Source organism: Dipteris shenzhenensis, chromosome 13 (genome assembly GCF_047967505.1).
Source record: "Dipteris shenzhenensis isolate YYH24624 ecotype China chromosome 13, Dip_SZ_1.0, whole genome shotgun sequence".
In the NCBI taxonomy this organism is placed as follows: domain Eukaryota; kingdom Viridiplantae; phylum Streptophyta; class Polypodiopsida; order Gleicheniales; family Dipteridaceae; genus Dipteris; species Dipteris shenzhenensis.
The window spans coordinates 1,772,165-1,794,289 of NC_141608.1; the positions used below are offsets into that span (position 1 = coordinate 1,772,165).

At 43.7% G+C, this 22,125-nt stretch overlaps 1 protein-coding gene across 1 annotated transcript; it reads left to right on the plus strand.

Moving 5' to 3' along the window:
* Window positions 1–1,848: 1,848 nt before the first annotated feature.
* LOC147894911 (serine/threonine protein phosphatase 2A 57 kDa regulatory subunit B' theta isoform-like) lies at window positions 1,849–21,547 on the plus strand. Its single transcript, XM_087383310.1, has 2 exons — window positions 1,849–3,400; window positions 20,896–21,547. The coding sequence occupies exons 1-2, from the start codon at window positions 2,141–2,143 to the stop codon at window positions 21,214–21,216; spliced, it is 1,581 nt and encodes a 526-aa protein (XP_087239436.1). The 5' UTR covers window positions 1,849–2,140; the 3' UTR covers window positions 21,217–21,547.
* The last annotated feature ends 578 nt before the right edge of the window (window positions 21,548–22,125 follow it).

Genomic DNA, 22,125 nt, shown 5'->3' on the forward strand with positions numbered 1-22,125 from the left:
ATTAGACAAACATAGTTTTTACTCATTCTGTCACATGGCTATTGCTTTTAGGAAACCAAAGAAGGATTTCTAAAAAGAAAACACTAGCATAGAATGTAGGGTTTCCCAAAGGCAACAATAGCATAGAATGAAGTAAACATAGATGGTTGTCTTGCAAGTATCGAACAATAGAATATTGAATACACCAAGAACATTGCTTTTAGGATAGCAATATAATTAATAACATTGCTATTGTGATATCATTATAATAATAATAAATTTATTAATAGGGTGGTCAAAAAAGGACTTGGTTACAAAAATTGGCCTTAAGCAAGTTAGTACCCACAGCCTTTGTTGCAAGCAGCAAGGAAACCTATCCTAGGGCTCTCACTCCCAACAGGGCACTGCTAATTGTCGAGTCCTTGGTTGCAGTCAGCAGGCTGAAATCCTTTAAGAGGGTTTCACCTCTGCTGCTAGTGATGACACCCTCCTCCCCGGAGCGTTCGTATGTTGAAACACTGATTTGTTGCGACCCTCTCAAATGGCTATGAGAACCGCTGCTCTAATTGCGGCCACATCGCTGCTAGGGTAGATGGTAATTTGTGCGGGTCTCTGAGCAATCTCTAACGTGGGTCGATAGACAAGCACGCCATCAACCCCGACTTTCGAATCGCCGGGACCAAACTTCTCCGACTACCTCACAATTCCAGAATAGATGGCGGACTAACTCAATGGATACGCTAATTTTCCCTAATCACATATTCATAATTTTTCACATAAGAAACGTAGCCTTGCCTATTGTACAACCCTTCAAGATTTCAAGGAACCGTGCTTTCCATCCGCCTGGTGGGCCTCACTTAATATTCAACTTTCGATTGGACAGGGAATCCCACTGCTATTGTAATATCATTGGCAACATTGAGTACTAAGATATAGAATGATATTAGAGTACTTGAATGCTTGTGTTACTCCTATTAGACAATAGTGAATAGTGTACTATAATATCAAAGACATTCTTTTAATATTTTGGAGAAATTTGGACTCTCATTAGTACTAGAGATTTTTGATAGGATAGTAAATTCCAACATCTAGGGAGCCTTTATTTTTAATTCATAACTCATTCTTGTAGCTTGGGTTCAAATTTTTGGAGGTTCTAACTTTAGATAGTTCTAGTAGCTCTAGAGGTTGAGGTCCTAACTTTAGATAGTTCTAGTAGCTCTAGAGGTTGTCTGATTTGAGAGAGAGAGAGAGAGAGAGAGAGAGAGAGAGAGTTTTGAAGGCTTTGACTTGCTCTTGCTTGAGGGGACCTACTTGAGGGGACCTACGCTCGCATAAAACCTATATGAGTATCTTTGAAGGTAAAGAGATTATGAAATAGAGGTTTTGGCTTTCTTGTTTTTTTGGAATGTCGAAATGGAAAAATGGCTCAATGGTAAACGATAAGGGTAGATTTTCTAGTATCTCGAAGGTATGCAACCAAAAGAGATAGGAACAAGTTTTTTTTGGTGAATGTAGAATGAAACATTGGCTCCAAATAGTTGTTGGATGTTGCAAAGCAAGAGATGGCAACAAAATGGGCAGGGGTGTTCAAAAGAAACAAAACCGGAGGCACTAAACCGGGGGTTTATTCGCCCGACCGGGGGTTAGAATAAGCCGGCGATACATACGGGGACACATTGGGGATCGTCGGATGGGGAAGGGGAGAGGACGGGGACCGTCGGATGACGAAGTGTAATTTCAAAAAATAAATAAATGAAGCTCTGTTAACTATGGTAATGACCATATCAACATGGACATCAACATCATGATGATCATGATCATCATCTTCATCTTCCTCATTCTTCTTCTTCTTCATTTCTTTTGCTCTCTTGTTGTCGTCGTCTTCTTCTTCTTCGAAGCTCTGCTCTGCTTCTTCACTTCCTTCTTCCTCTCCATCGCCATAGCCTCCCCTTTTCCCTCAGTTCTCCCTCATGATCCCTCCCCCCCCCCCTTGCTTAGCTTCCCCTTCCCTCCCCCACAATTCCCCCCTCCCCCCCATGTAGCTGCCCGAGGGCATGCTCAGAGCATGGGATTGTAGGGTTCTCCTCCTGCGCCAGTGGCATTGGCCGATTCTTATCCTCCCCTTCCCTGGTGCAGTCCAGCAAGGGCTTTGCCCTCAGTTATGTTCAAAATTATCAAGCGTTCCAATCGGAGCAGATCATCGAGATCGGGAGAGAATGACCCTGGAGCAGCGTCGGACGCAACCGCTCCGGGAGGGACAGCTCCCGCCAGCGTCCGGAACTCCGCGGGGGCGCAGGGTCCTGCAGGGACAAGATCGGCATCGGCAGCAAGTAACCATGTCACACGCAGCAGTTTTTCATCCGGGGCGTCACAAGCATATGCTCCTGCAGCTTCTCGGTTGGCTGCCGGGCGAGAAAAATCTTCGTCAGTCATGCCTCCCAATGGAGGGACGAATTCGTCTTTCAGTGAGCCCTTGCCCTCTTTCAGGGACGTCGCAAGTTCCGAAAGGCCGAGTCTTTTTCTGAAGAAGGTGAATCTGTGCTGTGTGATCTTCGATTTCTCCGATCCCACAAAGAACCTGAAAGAGAAGGATATAAAGCGCCAGACCCTACTAGAGCTCGTGGACTACGCTACATCCGGGACTGGCAAATTTACCGAACCCCTTATGGAGGAGTCATTCAGAATGATATCCATAAACCTCTTCAGAGCCTTACCATGCTCTTCTCATGAGAATTCGGCATCTGATGCATTTGATCCCGAAGAGGAGGAACCTGCGATGGACCCTGCTTGGCCGCATTTGCAACATGTGTATGATTTCTTGCTGCGTTACGTAAATTCCACTGAGACAGATCCAAAAGTAGTCAAGAGATACATCGATCATTCGTTTGTGCTTCGTTTGCTGGACCTATTCGATTCCGAGGATCCAAGGGAGAGAGAGTCTTTGAAGATGATATTGCATCGTATCTATGGGAAGTTTATGGTGCACAGGCCTTTCATTCGTAAAGCGATAAACAACATTTTCTACCGCTTCATCTTTGAGACCGAAAAGCATAACGGCATTGCTGAGCTTCTTGAAATTCTGGGCAGCATCATTAATGGCTTTGCTTTGCCTCTAAAGGAGGAGCATAAGCTGTTTTTGGTAAGAGCCTTGATTCCACTGCACAAGCCCAAGTGCGTTGCCCTGTATCACCAGCAGCTTTCATATTGCATAACTCAATTCGTGGAAAAGGACTTCAAGCTTGCAGATACAGTGATTAGAGGTTTGTTGAAGTACTGGCCGGTGACCAACAGCCAGAAGGAGGTTGTATTCCTTGGGGAGTTGGAGGAGGTTTTAGAAGCAACTCAGCCTGCCGAATTCCAGCGATGCATGATACCCTTGTTTAGACAAATTGGGCGATGTCTCAATAGTTCACATTTTCAGGTCAGCGTCTCGTGCTACTAATTTAAGCTGTAGTACGGTCACTATTTTACTTTGGAAGTTCATGCTTTCTGTTTGTTAGCATTGCCGTTGGATAGGCAGTGAGTTCTATGTGAAGGAGTCTGCAAATATTTCTGGATTACGAATTATAAAATATTCGAGGTGACATGCAAGACGCCGAAGTGTCTCGTTTACTCATTTTGGCTTTGCCGTTTTGAGCATCCACGAGAGAAGTTGGAAGGAACTGCTGGTCTCAAAATGTCCCCAAAGTCTGACTTTGGCTTCACTATGCTTAATGGCTAGGAACTAGAGGACCATTTGAAATTGTAACGCAGGCCCATACTCTTATAGCAGCTACTAGACGGAAATCACCGAGGTTACTTTTTGTACGTACTTTGGATGTCCCAGCTTGCACCATCGCTGTAGTCTTATTAAGCGTTGCTTATCTCACGTGCCTGTTCTAACAAACACGTTTAATACAAGAAGACCAGACGTTACGTTCAAGCACGGACTATGGAAACTGATCCCTGACTGTCCGCCACGTGCACATGCGACCACCAATAGTGAAGTCATCTGTGGAAATTCTGTGGAAGTCACCAGTTTGAGCATGCTTTTGTGTTTAGAGTTTATTTCTCAGCTTGTATCATTGTGACATGTGGGGTCTTTTGTTCCTCTCTATCTTTTTGCCAAGCTTATTTTCGCTTACAAGGACGAGATTTGGAAGTAATGAGATTTGGAGAGTAAGTTACGTCTTTTGAGAAAGGGGACATACTCTCAGTGCCATGACTTCTAGGGACTATGTTAGGAGCAGCATGCCAGCAAGATTCTAAATCCTGCTAATGGCATCGTATGTACTTGCTATTGGTATTCAGCTTATTGGTTGAAGTTGTTGCAGCTTTCTAATGCAAAGCTTAATGTCACGTCAAAGGTGGGGTTGTGCCTGAAGGATCAGCCCGTTCTGTCATTTGTAGCCTTATCAACTTTTAAAAAGGGACCAAATAGTGGGCGTCAAGTACAAGTGAATCTTTTCTGCTCAAGTACAAGCGAATCTTTTCTGCCTGTTCAAACATGGATTATATAAAGCTGAGGAATCCTTCCTGGGCCTTTTGCATTCCCTCTCCTTAACTGCTGGCAAGAATAAAGAGAAAAGAAGAGCTGCTGATTTGGATACATGTTCTGGTAAGTTCTCAAACATGCAGGTGAAAAGGATGCAGGCTACCTGTATTTCAACATGATAGTGAGAGGTCAGGGAATGAAGTACAGAAATTGCTTAGAGGGCCTCCCTGTGTGAGTGCCAACAGAACTAGCAGGGTGGAGGTTGGCTCCAGATGAGAGCAGGCAGGAATGCAGGAGTTCTGTGTGCTGTTCGCTGCTACCAATTATCAATCTCCAAGGACAGGATCAGTCTTCTGTCGGCTCCAGCCAGACAGCCAATGGAATAGCCTGGGTACACCCCTCTTGGCTGGAATTGTAGGTTTACCTGCAACAGGGGCGGCCGACCGAGCAGCGCAAACCAAGCCTAGAACGGTAACTTTTGCACAGGGATGGTGGAGATGTTCTGCCAGTGGAGCCGAACTTCTTAAGCTGGAGCTGCAAGAGAGACATTGGGAGGTCCTCTTAGAAAGACTGCAGACATTACAATATGCAAGATTCAACGCTCATGTCTGAGGGCTTATCAAAGAGAAAATAAATTATGATTTAGTGTAAAATGCTATTGTAATGTTGGATGATCCAGTTGAGCTTTTAATGGCCTGATGTGCATTTGACCACAGCCGGGTTGTTCAGGATGCTCGCTGACTGAAGTACCCACAGTTGTTTTGACTCAGGTTGGGGAGTGCTCTGGCGTGTCTTGTCTTGTTGGAGGGTTGTTGGATGCATCAACAGTGTGCTTCACATGCAGCAGTTTCAGCTTGGGGGTTCTGTGCAGACAAATGTGCACTGTGCTGTGATGGGAAGGGCTGTTTTCAAAGGCATTCTGGGTGCTATCAAGCCTTCTGTGGGGTATGGGCCATGCACTCATGCATGTGCGGGCAGTTTCAGGCACTTTGGTCAGTGTTTTAGGGTAGGCAAAGAGGGGGGTGGGTGTTTTTCTTTGGCAAACCACTGTGGGGGGCCGTAATCTAGCTGTGCAGCTTGTGGGCGTGTCAAGCTGTCACATTACCTAATGTGCTTTGAACAGGTCATGCCTTGCTTGATGCTGCAAAGCTTCCCATAAAAGCTAGATAACCCTACAGGTGCATACCATGTCAATGCAAGGCAAAAGTGTCTAAGGATTGCTTTTGCAGGTTGCATGCTGTATATGCATGGTGAAAGTGCTACACATCAATGTGCAGCAGGAATGTTTCAGAGAAAGGTATTCTAAGTTTTTTTTCCAGCATAATGTGTCAAAAAAAGTTGGCACTCTCTTATTGGCATCAGTGTGAAAGGGTTGTTTGATATTTTATATTCTCATTTGTATGTCGTGTGGCTACATTGAATACGGCTTGAGCTTTTTTGATCATACATGAACGGATGGGGGTTCAGAGGCTCAGAAGGCTCCCTTGATAAGGGTTTAGAGATGTAGAGAGTCTCAACTCATTAGGCATACATGGATCACAACCATATCATGCCTCTCCTGATCATTTATCACCATGCACACTGGATGGCAAGGGGCCACTCACTAATTTTCACACCATTATTTTTCAACCACTTAGGAGTGACCATTGGCAATAATTGCGGTGGTATCGCCGAAAGGTAGCTTGAGACGAATGTCCTTTATGTCAACAAAAGTTTGAAATTCATGGTAGGGTTTTTTAGGGCTGCATCAGTGAGGGGGAGAGGAGGGAGCCACAACAAACAAAACTTATGTCGCCTATGTACCCCCTTCTTCATCTTGCAGCTATCTCTGCTGCCTTAGGTGTCGACACCATACCTCCACTCAGCTTTTAACTCACCCCTCCTCTCCTCCGTTAGCCGCACACCTGCCCTCTTCTCCTCTCTTTCTCTGCATTTTCTTTCCACCTTCTGCTTATCGCCCTCTCCATTGACTGGCTGCGCATCGTTGTCAGCTCACCAGTTTGAGATCTGCATTGATGGAGAGTGGTTCAGTGCCTCCACCACCCCCACCACCCCCACCATAGAATCCTGCAGACACTCCCATGTCTGCTATGACAGCCATGTTGCAGGCTATGATGCAGATGCAGCAACAACAGTCCGAGGCCCCCTTCACTCGCATGACCCAGCATCAGGAGATGCGGGAAGATTGTGAGCAAACCACCACAGAGCGCGAAAGGCTAGCTCGGGAGGCAGAAGAAGTACATGGTTGTTCAGCCTCCCTTTCTCCACTCGCTTCTACTTCCTCAGCCCCCTTCTCTCCACTATGGTGTAGGGTTTTTTAGGGCTGCATCAGTGAGGGGGAGAGGAGGGAGCCACAACAAACAAAACTTATGTCGCCTATGTACCCCCTTCTTCATCTTGCAGCTATCTCTGCTGCCTTAGGTGTCGACACCATACCTCCACTCAGCTTTTAACTCACCCCTCCTCTCCTCCGTTAGCCGCACACCTGCCCTCTTCTCCTCTCTTTCTCTGCATTTTCTTTCCACCTTCTGCTTATCGCCCTCTCCATTGACTGGCTGCGCATCGTTGTCAGCTCACCAGTTTGAGATCTGCATCGATGGAGAGTGGTTCAGTGCCTCCACCACCCCCACCACCCCCACCATAGAATCCTGCAGACACTTCCATGTCTGCTATGACAGCCATGTTGCAGGCTATGATGCAGATGCAGCAACAACAGTCCGAGGCCCCCTTCACTCGCATGACCCAGCATCAGGAGATGCGGGAAGATTGTGAGCAAACCACCACAGAGCGCGAAAGGCTAGCTCGGGAGGCAGAAGAAGTACATGGTGTTCAGCCTCCCTTTCTCCACTCCCTTCTACTTCCTCAGCCCCCTTCTCTCCACTTCCTTCTACTCTCTCAGCCCCCTTCTATCCATTCCCTTCTACTATCTCAGCCCCCTTCTCTCCACTCTCTCCCCTTCGCTCGAGTCCTCTTAGCGCACTCAAGTTCTAAGTTCTCTTAGGCGCCATCCCACTCTATCAGCCCCCCCCGTCTCTTCACTGTCTCCCTCTTCTCTCTGCCCACTCTCTCCCCCTTCTCAGCCCCCCCTTCTCTGAATGGCTCCTCCCCGTGGCCTTGACCAAGGCCACAAATCTCACCCCTCTATAACAAGTCAAAAGGAGGAACACGCAAGTGGCATTGTCCCCATTGTAATGCTGAAAAATCTGAGGCTCAGACCGAGTGCGGAATCATTTATTGAAAGTAAAGCCCTGCAAATATTCCAGCTTTAGATACCGTATGTTTTCAGGCACTTGCAGATAGGTTGGATGCTCAGGCAGCACGGCAAAAGGTTCTTGATCCTTGCGGTTGAGCATCGGCAGCCCCACGTGCAACAGCTTCTCCTTCTGCTTCCATTTCTTGCTCCTTCTTTGGGACTACAGCTTCACACACATATACGGGGACTCCCACTTAATTAGTCCTCGGCTTGAGAGTCGTGCAGGCTAGCCTTGTGGCCTCATGGCATCCTAGGAGGAGGGCACATGTAGATGTTGCAGTGGGCTGATTCTTTTATGGAGCAGATGTACCCACAACAAAAGCTCGCAATCCTTGCTTCATTGATATGGCGAAGGAGTTTGCAGCATTTGGATCTACCTTATGTGAGGCCCTATGCACTACAATTTGGCAATAGAGAAGACCACCATAGAGCAGGCTTTGGCTCCCATCAAAGACATGGCTGGAACATGGTCACATTGATGGGAGGTGGATGGAGTGACACGAGGAGACACTCTATTTCGGCATCATTGCATACTCCAGAGGGGACAGCTTTTCATTAAAGCTATTAATAATTCATAGGAGTGGAAAGTCAGCCGAGAGGTTGGCTAGCATTTGGACGGAGTCCATTGAGCATGTGGGGTTGGTTAGATCATGTTATTCAGATTGTTTCTGATAGTGAGAACTTCAACAGAGCAAGAGGGAGGATTCTTGAAGAGAAGTACCCTCACCTTACCTTACCTTCACTCCTTGCATGGCACATGGGCTGAATAAGCTCTTGAAGGATATTGGCGAGTTGGATTGGGTGGATCCTACCCAATCAGAAACAAACTAAATAACCTGATATACCCCCATATGCTCAATGGACTCCATCCAAATGCTAGCCAACCTCTCGGCTGACAGTCCATTAAACATGTGGGTAGATCAGGTTATTCAGTTTGTTTATGATAGTGAGATCGTTAAAAGTTGGATATGGGTAATCATGTTGTCTCTTACATTTTGGCTATATTTCCCAAGATATCGTTGGGTGCGGGAAGCAATGGAATGGGAGTGGAGTGCAAGGAAGCAAACAACAAGCTGAAGCAAATGTGAGTACTTGCATGAGAAAGTACAAAGGAGTGGCTTGTATGGCCCCCAATTCAACCATATGGTTGACTAGTGAAGTCAACTCTATGAGTTGGCTTGACCTACAAGGCATATATAAGGGCTAAGTGCTAACAAACCCCCATGGTATGGCTGAAGTATCCGGACAACATCTAAGAAATACTTCGAATCTATATCATGGTTGCATAGGTTCGTTCAAGATGGATATAGCAACCTATGATAGTACAGGGAGATCATCATCACGTAATAAATGGAGCCAAGTGTAAGGCAAGCCAAACTTGGGTCATGGTAGAGCTTTCGTGAAGGGATTTGCTAAGTTGTCGTTCTTAGGAACATAGGACAACTGTATGTCTCCAGCTGACAGTCGCTCTCGAACATAATGATAATGAACCTCAGTATGCTTTGTATGCGCATGGAACATTGGTTTATGTGCAACCGCCAAAGCTCTCTAGTTGTGAGTGTAGATGGTAGCTGCTAGCAACTTGCAGAGCCAGACACACTCTACTGTAGTTGTGAAATCTGCCTTGTACTCAGCTTCACAACTGGATGTAGCAAGTGTAGGATGCTTCTTGCTGAACCATGAGATGCATGAAGATCCAAGCATGAAACAGTTGCCACTGTGGGACATTCTGGTGTCATAACAACTTGCCCAATCACTGTCCGTGAAAGCATGCAAGACCAGTGGAGACTCATCACTATAGAACAGTCCCAAATTTTACGTGGCCTTCAAGTAAGGGAAGACCCGCTTCACTGCTTGCCAAAGCTGTGTGCTAGGCTTGTGCCTCAATTGGAGATGACATATTGAAGATCAGGCCGAGTATGACATAAATAAATGAGGCAGCCCATCAGCCTACTGATAAAGGGTGGCATCAAATGGGCCACTCCCGTCTTCAGAGGAGAAACAGAAGCCAAGTAATAGTGCAATGAGCCCATGTTAGTCATTGCAAATGATTTCTGCTAATCAGCATTAAAATCTGTAATCTTTCCCATATCTGGCCCAGTGACAAGCTTGCCATCCACATAAAGAATGAGGATTAAAAATTCTGTAGCACTCTTTTGGACATAAAGAGTGGCCTCTGTAGGGCCGTTTAGAAAGCCACGGGCTGTCAAATATGCATGTATCTTGGCATACCATGCCAGGGTGCCTGCTTCAATACTTTTTCAGCTGCCAAACCTGATTATGAGAACCTTTTTGCTCAAAGCCAGGTGGCTCAGCGACATAGACCTCTTCTTGTAATCACCATGAAAAAAGGCGGTCTTAATATCCAACTAATGAAACTCCCATCACGGAATTCACTGTTAGTTGGAACAAGTCTATTCTTGTATCGTAAATACAACAACAAGTATTCCTTTTCTTCAATTTTTAATGAAATAGGGCTTCAAAATTCTGAAAAGAATGGAAACCAATATCTATGGAAGGATGCTCCTCCTTGAAATTAAGGAAGAATTCTGCTTGCAAAATCAATCATCAACAATCAGTATTATTTAAACCTAGACAACAAACAAGAAAACTATAAGTTATTTAAAACTTAGAGTGCCATCATTATTTTTCGAAGTTCTATCACTCAATTACTAAGTCTTAATTGCTACTAGTAGTGCCAAATATCAGTAAGTGCTAGATAGTACTTAATGCTAAATAGTACTAGGTGCTAATAAGTATTGTTGTAAATTCTAGATAGTAAGTGCTAAATATTTTAGATAGTACCAAGTGCGAATATTACTAATTGCTAGTTTAGTACTATTAGTAAGTGCTAATATTACTAAGTGCTAGATAGTACTATTAGTAAGTGCTACCATGTCTGGGATGCAAGAGCATGACGTACCGTATGGTCATGATGCGTGAGGTGGGAGAAAAGGTCTCCTCAAAGTCAATGCCATGTTCCTGCGCATATCCTTTTGCAACTAGGTGGGCTTTGAGCAAGTCAACACTGCCATCAGCTTTCTGTTTGACCTTATAAACGCATGTTGTGCCTATACCACGCTTGCCTTCAGGCAAGTCACACAACTCACCACGCTTGCCTTCAGGCAAGTCACACAACTCCCAAGTGCCATTTGCATGAATGGACTCAAGTTCAGCTCTCATGGCATCCATCCATTCTTTGCTGTCAAAAGCATCCTTGTGACATAGAGACTCTTCATTACAAGCAGTGGCCATCGAAGCTACAGCCAAGAAATTACCCTGCATTTGTTTGTTCGCATGTCTAGTGTAGGTAGGTAAAGGCTTAGTCTGCTTCCTATCCCTGAGGGTGTCCAAAAGCCAACGAGGGGCTTTTTGCTGTGTAATGACAGCCCTATCCTCTTCAATTGCCTGATGAATAGCATGAGGTTCAACTGGAGGCATATCAAGCTGAGTAGAAACAACGGGAGGAGGATGTGCGCTGCTTAAAGCATGTGGCATTATGCTTTGCACTGGCTGTTCTGAATCTGTAGGTACTGGAAAAGGGGCAGCAAAGAATCAAAGACATCAGAGGCATCAATGAATGACTGTTTTCTGCAGTCCAGCCAGGGTATAGGCACATTCTCAGCAAAAACATCCCTGCTGATGATAACCTTGCCTGTGCTAGGCTGATGCAACCGATATCCCTTGCTTTCTGAGCTATAGCCAATAAATATGCATTTGATGGCTTGTCCTCAAGCTTATGCCTCAGCTGAGATGGAACCTACGCATATGCCAATGATCCAAACACCCGCATATGTGAAATAACAGGCTTTCGGCCGGTCCATGCCTCGTAGGGTGTGAGTCTTTAATGCCCGGGTGGGTACTCTATTGAGTACATAGTTGGAACACATGATGGCATCCAATCAAAATTTGTTTCGGCAAAGACTTGACCTTCAGCATGCATCATCTCTGTATGATTTTTCCTCTTTGCAAGCCCATTCTGCTGCAGAGTATATGACATTGTGCACTGATGAATGATACCCCAGGCTGCTAAAAATTCAGAAAACTCACGGGACAGGTAATTGTCCCCCCTGTCAGGGCGGAGAGTCCAGAGTTTATTCCTGCTTTCATTTTCAGCCATGGCAAGAAAATGTCTAAAACATGAGAAGACATCTGACTTGGCTTTCATGCCATAAATTCACGTGAACCCACTAATGTGGAAAAGTATAAGTAGCCTCCAAGTGATGCTGTCCACATCGAACGTGTATTGTTCTGCTTAATCTTTACATCCACATATTTGCTTTGAAAGAATCCAAGATACACATAATGGTCATATGGAAGTTGGCTAGAAACTCTGCCGAGCATGAAAAAATCCAACATACACATAATGTTCATATGAAAGTTGGCCCAAAATTCTTTCTAGCATGCTTATCGAGGAAAAATGGTTGGGTCAGATGCTCAAAAGAACATGCTTAGGTATCTCATCAACTAATGTAACCTCAAATTTGCAGTTTGAGCTCATCACATACAAACCCACTTCTTTAGTTATAATGTCGAGACATCGGGTGTAATAGAAGCAACATTAGAGCTAGGTAACTCAACAAATTTACTGTTTGTGAACAACTTGGATCATGTGACTGTGGAACTTGATTGAAGGATGATAGTCGTAGCGCCAACTATCTCCTTTGGAACAGACATCCTATTCATACACAAATGACCTTTTGTATGATAAAGTTTGTATTTGTGTTGCTCATGACAAGGATTTATGACATCTTTTGTTAAAAGAGCATTATGCCATTCCATATTAACAAGACATACATGTTACCGAGTGCAATGTATGACTAGCCGCATATGAAAAGTGATGTCATAAAAATGGTGAGTGTCTTGTTTGTCTTGGAAATAAATGAAAGCAAGCAGACTACTACCAAGAGGATTTTGTTAGTTGCTTCTGAAAGACGGGAAAGCATCTCCATGGATTTCAGTACAACCTTGCCTCGTTCCTTTCCATGTGGCTATTTAGTTTCTATATAAGAGGGGCCTCTTGTATGGACTAGGCACACTTTTTGACACCTCAGGAATTTAAAGCTTTATACATATTCTTATTCTCTGCTATGATTACAGTCTCCTCTTTGCCTTCTCACTAATGATATTAGATTTCTTAAAAGTGGCTCATGTGCCATGGTTGGCACATGTGAGGATTCGTTTTCTCATATCTCAATGAAGAGTCATGAAGAGTGATGATGCAAACGAAATATTATAAGGACTAGTATCTCATGTGTCATGGCTAACATAGGTGAGGGTCCACTTTTACAAGGTGAAAGAGTATTGACAATATACTCATGTATTGTATACAAGGTCAACCTTGTATTATGTCTAGATAGACAATGTGTGAAGATCATGTTTGAATAGACATGGAGTAGCCAAGAGTGTGACTTGAGTAAGTTCTACTCTTTTCTTCTCTTTAAAGGCTAATGTATCTATGGTGATACATAGCCCCTAATGTTTTTTTAAGGAAGAGGGAGGAGAAAATCAGATTATATTTTCCAGATGCTGGAATGGATTCACAAATTTGGAATGGTTTGGATCGACCTTGTAACGAGTCTTGGATCCTATCAAGGTCAAAGATGGTCCCAAGAGGACAGGTCACTTGCGGTGGGTGGTTTGTAGAGGTATGGGTCACTAGGGATACTATCTATAAGGATGCATCAGAATTCTCGGGGAGTCGAATTCAAAATCCTATACCAATTTTTGAATAAAAAAATCTATACCAAATAGGCCATGGAATAAAATGATCGGCATGTGGTTGTTAACTTTTTAAAAGATGAAAAGAATACTTCCTGGATGTGATGAGCATGTTCTTTTAAGAAGCAAGGAAATAAAAATCAGATATTTATGACTGATATGCTTTAAGTAAGAAGAATGGATATTTTTTAAAATAACTTGGTCGGCAACTTGGCCGGTAGCAAAGCTGTGATCTCTTTACTTAAGCTAGTAACTATTGCACTCTTGAGAGTAATAGAAGATGAAGTCGACTAGGGATGGGCCACTTGTCTTGAAAGTTTTCTTGGATGAAGTCTCTTGCTTTGCCCTTGTCAAGGCTGTCGGTTTGATATGACTCTTGAGTCAGGGATACTGACAGTAATATGCTAAAAGACACATTCTGATACTAGATTCACTTAGATTAGTACACCTTGGTGGTATGGGACGCCTAGATATATGTTCTGTGAAGGATATATACCATTATAGTAACATCAGCTATGAGAATATGGTTATGAATATATTCGGCCATCTGTGATGCTGTAGATGTTTGTGCATTTGCATCAGATAATGTGCTTTGTTGAGAAACAATCGAGTATTGTGTATTGATGTGTAACATTCTTTTGAGGTAATTTTCTTCCTTGTATAAGAGTTGTGAAATTTGACTCCAGGATGAAGCTACTAGTAGCTCAATTCCATTTGTCATGATTTGGAATCTTTTGGAGACAAACGGTTGGAGCAGTTTAAATCTACTTCAGAATTTACCAATACATGCGTTTTGGAACTTCACTTATAATGACTTCTATTCCGAGTCAACTAATTGTATATATTTAATGTTGAGAACATGGAAATTAACCTGAAGTACCTAACACTGGGTGGTGTGTCATCATTGGATAGTCTGATATTAGCAGTGTGAAGAGTGTTCATCCAATTTTGTTGTAAAGTACCAAGATGAACTTGATTCAAGAGACTTTTGAATAGGTAATTCACCAAGTATGGCTGACTCGTGTCGAAGTAAGGATGCTTGTGTTGGAAGTATTGAGGTAATTCACCAAATGTGGCTGACTGGTATTGAGGTAATTCACCAAGTATGGCTGACTGGTATTGAGGTAAGTGTGCTTGTGCCGGAAGTATTCATCAAGGTTTATGGTGATAGTATCCTAAAGAAGTATTCATCAAGGTTTGTGGTGAGAGTATCCTAAAGAACTTGGGTAGAATGACAAGAACCTACTAAATGACTCTGGTGATCATTATCGAACCAGTATAGGATTAGGAGGTTTAGTAAAGTGCTACCTGCTGTTTACTCGGCTGGCAGGTGTAAGAGTAAGCAGGTTGTAATCAGTTTAAAAGTCTACCTGATACTTCTCACAGACATTGAAGAGGGTAGTTAGATGGATTCCATGCTTTTACTTTACAGATACTAGCTTGGAATGCAGTTTCTCTTGTTTTGAGCTTTCACCTCAATTTATGAAGACAAAGATCCTTTTTTTGGGTTGGGAGGGGGTTAGAATGCTACATCCCAAGCAGGACTAAGTAGTGGTCCAGAGTTAAAGACAGATAAACCAAGATGTAGATCACATGTAAGCATTCTAGCTCAGAGTTGGTTGGGGCTAGAATAAAGACTAGACTAACCTAGTCTAAGGTGGGGTTTCGATTGACCTAAGGTTGAGACTGGAGGTAATGTGGATAAGGTATAGATCTTGTGGATAGAGGTAATGCGAGGAAGATAAGTTATATCTAGTAAAGGCAAGCTATTTGAGATAAACTTGTCCTAAAGGAAAGGCAGGGGTTGTAATGAACAGTGAGCTACCTTAAGCTAGAGTGAGATGTGAAAGATAGCCAGAGCTTGGCTTATAAATACAAGCCAGGGGCTTAGGATCTAGGGTGTAATACTACTCGCAAAGGACAGCCAAAACACTTCTCATTTGCTCTCCCTCTCTTCCTCTCTCAACAGAGACACTAGGGCCCAGGACAACATGTCGGGCTGGACCCCCCCGAAGGTATTTTATTTCTTGAAGAGAGAATCTGTTACAAGAGTTCAGCCTAGAGCTGCCTGATACAAAATCCAACGTGAATCCATATTACAAGAGCTTCAAGCTCATTTCAAATTGGCAACATGCCATTTGTCTAAAATCTAGACTAAGTCCTATTACATGCCACTATGGGCAACTTTGGAGTCTTCGAAGCACTTGGTCACGCGAACCGCCTCCTAGATGCTTGTTAGGCTCCCGTAGTGCTTAGGAAAATAACTCTTCCTAGTACCTGCAACAATTAATTAAAGCGCACCACCATGGCACCCATTAATTGTTAGCGCTTTGCATGCAAATAACACACTGTGGACTAATTTTAGTCACGGTGGGCGTCCCTACTCAATACATGTGCACACATAACAAATATAAAAAAATATATTTATTCTCTGGTTGACCGAAGTCAATGCTCTTGATAATAATTAAGGAGCTTTGACCAAGGGTCGAGGCGCCTTAATTATAGCCAAGTCTCTCCAACCGAAGTTGGCACATCTTGGTTAACCGTGGTTAACCCTCTTGGTGCATGCCAAGTCTCGTTGACCGAAGTCAACACTCTCTGACCGTAGTCAGCTCTGTGGTTCTCTGGTTAACCGTAGTTAACCCTCTTGGTAATAAACCAAGTCTCTCCGACCGAGGTCAAGTTTACTTGAGCAGAGTCAAGTATCTTTGACCGTAGTCAATTCTTTGACCATTAAAAGAACTCTTTGACCATAATTAACACATATAGAACTCTTTAATTATGATCAAATAAATGGTCAACTGAACTTTGACTTAGGATATCTACATTGTGGTGACATTCCCTCGGCTTCTATTGAGTTGACCTCAACTGAAAAGCTTCCTTGTAAACATCCAAAAGCTGTGGATGATCGAACAACATGTCTTCATCCATCCACTTGGCATCTAATGCCGTATAATTTTTGAATTTTACAAGGTACCTGTAAAACTCCTTGCCCTGAGGGCCTTTGCGTACAGTATGGTACATAATTTGCTCTGGCTACCTGCACCTGAGTCATAATCTCTTCTTGCTCACATACATTTCCACATCTCTCTCTTTTACAAAAATCATGTAAGTTGAAACTGCAGACTTTATTTCTTTTCCAACACAACTATTTGATACAATGGGAATAGTTTCCCCTCTATTCCTAGCAACCACACGATATTCTTTGCCCCTATGTACAAGCTCCAGCACTCTTTCAGGAAGAGTCAACTTCACTGCCTTGCGATGAAACCAAGGCATACCCAAGACTACATCATGATGTTTCAGTGGAGAAATGAAGAAGTCTTCCTGATACACATAACTCTGTATTTGAAGACGGAGCTTCCCTATCAAGGGAGTGACTGGCAGAGGGTTTCCACAGAACATCTAATCGACATCCAAAGCCCTGCCCAACTCCTTCGTCTTTATTCCGAGCCTCAGGGCTAGGTCCTCTGATATGAAATTATCAGTAGCCCCTGGATCAAATAAAATTAGCGCTTGCTGGTCTTTGACTTTGCCCCATGATAGCAGCAATTCTCGTTCTTCTGGGTTTGAAACATGACCCAGCATGTTAGGAATTCCTCCTGCCATTGGCTTTTGCGGTTCCCGTGGCTTTTCTGCCTCTGTTCCCTTCGAAGTTGAAGGCTTTTTTGGGCACTGGGCAGCCACATGCCCCTCTTTGCCGCACTTGAAGCATTTCCCATCTCTACGGAATTCAGCTATCTGTTCAGGGGTGAATGGAGATTTGCCTTTATATGACTTTGAAAACTGAGTACCCCTCGGCTTCTGAGGCTGAAACCCTTTCTTTTCAACCTTGGGATACTCTTTTCTTTTCTGATTTTGAAAAATCAGTTTTCTTTCTTTCGGCACGTCCTGCATGCAAGGATAGTACCGTGGATGGATCTTGTAACGGCACAAGACTAGCTACTGAAGTTGAATGCATAAGGTCTTGAATGTTCTTTGCTCCCAAAGCATTCACTACTGCGTGGATTCTTGGATTGAGACCTGCTCTGTACTTTCTCATTTGGGTTCCTTTGGAGATCTTTTTGAAAGGTGCAACCTGCAAATAAACATCCCAAAACTTTTGGTTGTACACATCCACTGTATCTCCTGCATCCATATGCAAACTGTCCCAATCTTGAAGAACATGATCTCTAAACTATTTAGGCATAAACTGCTGGTAGAAGGCTTTCTTGAAGTCCTTCCACTTCTTTGGGGCTGACCCATCTGTGGTCTGTGCACTCCACCATGCACTAGCTGTCGCTGTCAAGTGCAAACTGACCATTCTTAACTTGGAGGATTCTGAAAACTTTTCTGTACCGAATGCAGCATCAAACTGCTTGATAAACTGCAATGCTTTGTCTGTATGACCATACTGTCCATTGTAGGTCATAAACTTGACAGATTTACCTCCCTCTTTGAATTCCTTGGTCTCTCTGGAAGACTTACTCTTCTTGGACTTCTTGTGTTTCCTTCTTTTCATTGATGGTTTATCTAATAAAGAAGAAGATACAAAAGTCGAACTCGAGGTAGACGGTGAAGGACTTGGAGATCGGTGATGATGCCTCGATCTCTTCCTGCTATGAGACCGTCCCCTATGAGATCTCTGTTTCTCTGGCTGTACACGAGAGTGTGCCTCTGGCATTGGCACATTAGGCCTAGCTTCTGCTTGAAACAAATACTGAGCCCTTGGATCCTTTCGAGATTTGTCATCTCTTGTATACGAGTGCGTACCATCTGCTCAAATTCTTGCTGAGTTTGCTGCACACTTCTCTGTCTTGGATGTACATCCCTATCTTGTGAATCTCACTGGATAGGTGATTACAACTCGTCTGAGATCTGCAAATTTCTCTCACACACACTGTGTATGCAACTGATGCATGCTACCTTCGCTTTTCAAAGAGAAAATTTACCTCAACAAGAGGTGTCTTGCATTTACAATCTATGCCAGCACTGGGCTGTCAGCTCAAGGCATATACCCACAAAGTTGCCAAGGCATCAATAACTATATTGCCCCTTTTCTGGCTGGTGCAGAAAGCACTTGGAATGCATCTGATTCCCTTTTCTGAGCAAGAAGGCATGCATTTCTTTACTTGTGCAAATCTCTGATTTCTCTGCTTTTCTGACAGGAAAAAGTCTGACAGGTAGGTGAAAATTGATGGCCAGAACTGTCTCTGCAACTCTCTGACTTGGTTAGACCAACTAACTGAACCTCTGACCAGGGTTAACTAACCAGAGTTAACTTAACCATTGGTCTGCCACATCAGCTTGCCATGTGTCTTGCCACGTCATCTGCTGAGCTGGCTGCCACATGTGTTGCCATGTCATCACTGCACATGCCTGCCACGCTAACGCTTGTCACTACCAAATCCTTGTGTTGAATACGGGCGACGGATTTTTTTTTTCTTCCTACGGCGTCGCGCGTCGCACCCATTTGGGTGCCTCAATTTGTCCGTCAGCGCCTGTCGGTGTCTCCGCCATTCGTCTACAGATTCTCACATGGGATTTTGAAAATAGTTCATGCGATCGGAACTAAGCAAGGCGCAGATCTGTAGTCATCTTCTGATACCGCTGGGGGAGGCAATGAAAAAGTCACTACGCGTGAGGGCGTCTCCCTCTGCGTGATAATTGCCGGTGCTTGCAAGAGGCTTCCAGTAGCATAATCCCGATTAGTAGGCACAGGCCCAACGCTTGTGATATGCACAGCATTTGCAGTAATCATGACGCCCAATTAGCGCTCGAGATAGACAAACACTTGTGCCTTACTTTTCCTTGCTTGCCCTCTTCACCCAATAGCTTACTAATATGACACGCGTCCTCCTTCAGCAAGGTAGCTGCTCATTGCTAATACGTTGGATGCAAAATTGCATCTCGGTTCTTCGCCTGCAGGGCTCTTCAGCTAACCACCGATCAAAATCATGCTACTCTCCCAAGCGTCACTTATCATCTCAAGAAACTCTCTTGCACTTGGATCGTCAGCCTCTTAAGAAAGGGCTTAAACGTGGCTCTGATACCAATGTAATACTACCCGCAAAGGACAGCCAAACCACTTCTCATTTGCTCTCCCTCTCTTCCTCTCTCAACAGAGACACTAGGGCCCAGGACAACATGTCGGGCTGGACCCCCCCGAAGGTATTTTATTTCTTGAAGAGAGAATCTGTCACAAGAGTTCAGCCTAGAGCTGCCTGAGACAAAATCCAACGTGAATCCATATTACAAGAGCTTCAAGCTCATTTCAAATTGGCAACATGCCACTTGTCTAAAACCTAGACCAAGTCCTATTACATGCCACTATGGGCAACTCTGGAGTCTTCGAAGCACTTGGTCATGCAAACCGCCTCCTAGATGCTTGTTAGGCTCCCGTAGCGCTTAGGAAAATAACTCTTCCTAGTACCTGCAACAATTAATTAAAGCGCACCACCATGGCACCCATTAATTGTTAGCGTTTTGCATGCAAATAACACACTGTGGACTAATTCTAGTCACGGTGGGCGTCCCCACTCAATACATGTGCACACATAACAAATATAAAAATATATATTTATTCTCTGGTTGACCGAAGTCAACGCTCTTGATAATAATTAAGGAGCTTTGACCAAGGGTCGAGGCGCCTTAATTATAGCCAAGTCTCTCCAACCGAAGTTGGCACAACTCTCCAACCGAAGTTGGCACATCTTGGTTAACCGTGGTTAACCCTCTTGGCGTATGCCAAGTCTCGTTGACCGAAGTCAACTCTCTCTGACCGTAGTCAGCTCTGTGGTTCTCTAGCTAACCGTAGTTAACCCTCTTGGTAATAAACCAAGTCTCCTCGACCGAGGTCAGGTTTACTTGACCAAAGTCAAGTATCTTTGACCGTAGTCAATTCTTTGACCATTAAAAGAACAATCTGACCATAATTAACACATATAAAACTCTTTAATTATGATCAAATAAATGGTCAACTGTACTTTGACTTAGGATATTTACATTGGATCTAGGGCATCCGAGAGACTCGTGTTTCCTAGGAACTGGACCTGTTTATTGGGAGTAGTAGCCTGGTGGAAGGGGCAAGTTGTATGGATTGCATGCTTTGATCTCTCCTCGATCTTTAAGCAAAGTAGCTTCCATGACGGTCTAGATCACTGGCTTGGGATAATGTTGAACCTATGGCTAGGAGGTGAGCTTTGCTAGCTCGGTTTCTTTGCTTTGTCTACACTCATCTATGCTTTGATTACTCATAAAGTTCTAATGACTCAAGGTGTTTACGTTGGGATATGGACCGCTTCCCCTCCTCTCCCCGTCCTTTGTTTCTGCCCTTCTCTGTTTGTCTTTGTATTATTTTGTATGCCGGTGTTTAGTCTCTGCTTTGTATATTATGGGCCAGTTCCTGACTTCTACAATTTGAGCCGAGTTTATGTATCCTGGTTTTTCATTTATTCATGCAAGGGTTGTTTTCATTCTGCTCGTGCAGGTGGCTGAGCGTGCCTTGTTTCTGTGGAACAATGATCACATTGTGAGCTTGGTTGCTCAAAATCGACAGGTTATTCTGCCTTTGATTTTTAGTGCACTTGAAAGAAATACTAACAGCCACTGGAACCTTGCTGTAAATGGACTTACATCAAATGTTAGAAAGATGTTTCTTGATTTAGACCAAGAACTCTTTCGAGAGTGCCAGAAAAAATACCAGGAAGATGAAGAAAAAGCAAAAGCAGTTGAAGAGAAACGTGAGAGGACTTGGAAACGGCTGGAAGCACTTGCTGCTTCCAAGGCCGCAGAAGCCGAACAAGTATAGCCTGCATACGCTGAGTAGTCACTGGCTCGAAGCATGGTTTGTCTGTTGTAGAAAGCTACATGTGGGCTATAAAGGCATATGATATGGCCAAAGTTTGGTCTATGCTAGGAGGATGGATGGACTGATTCTTGCTTCAGAGGTGAAATTCTCAAGGTCCCTTTCTTCTGGTTTCACTTGTAGAGTTTATCCTTTGGAGGTTTCCATAAAGGTTGGGTTGCCCTGCTCATGTTTAAAATGCTCATCAAGTTTCTGAGACAGCAGTGTATTTTAAAGTTCTATGGTTGGCTGTTCCCATGAATATGTGACCTCAATCAAGTTTCCCTTTTCTATTTTTTTCTGAGTGTGTAAACTGAGCTTTTCTCTGTTTGCATTGTTGTATGTAAATGACTGAATTAGGTGCTATTACTTTCTGATAAATCTAAACTGGTGTGCATGCGCATGGTTTTGGTCATACTATCTTTGTACAAATCTTCAGAAAATAAATAGTATGTACATGCATGTGTGCTTGTGGGCACACAAGTGCTCAGGATTAGAGAGAGAGAGAGAGAGAGAGAGAGAGAGAGAGAGAGATCACATAACACAAGTCAGACTGGTGAATGCTGCTCCCTCAAAAGCATATATGGAAACTAACTGTTTACAGTCATAAGATTGAATTGATGCCAGTACATGCCAGTTTCCCAATTTTCAAAAACTATTGCATGGGACAAACACCTGTTGTACGACCTAACCTAGCTAAGAGTTGTACCTGCCCAATATATGTTAATTACTAGGGGATCAGTGTTAAATGCACGCCTTAGGAAAATCAAAGGTGGGTGTGAGTGTACAGATGTAGGCATTATGTGAAATGCATTTTAAATGTTCTCAAACTTGAAAGCCTTTTGATTGTGGCATTTAGCTGTAGTGATCATA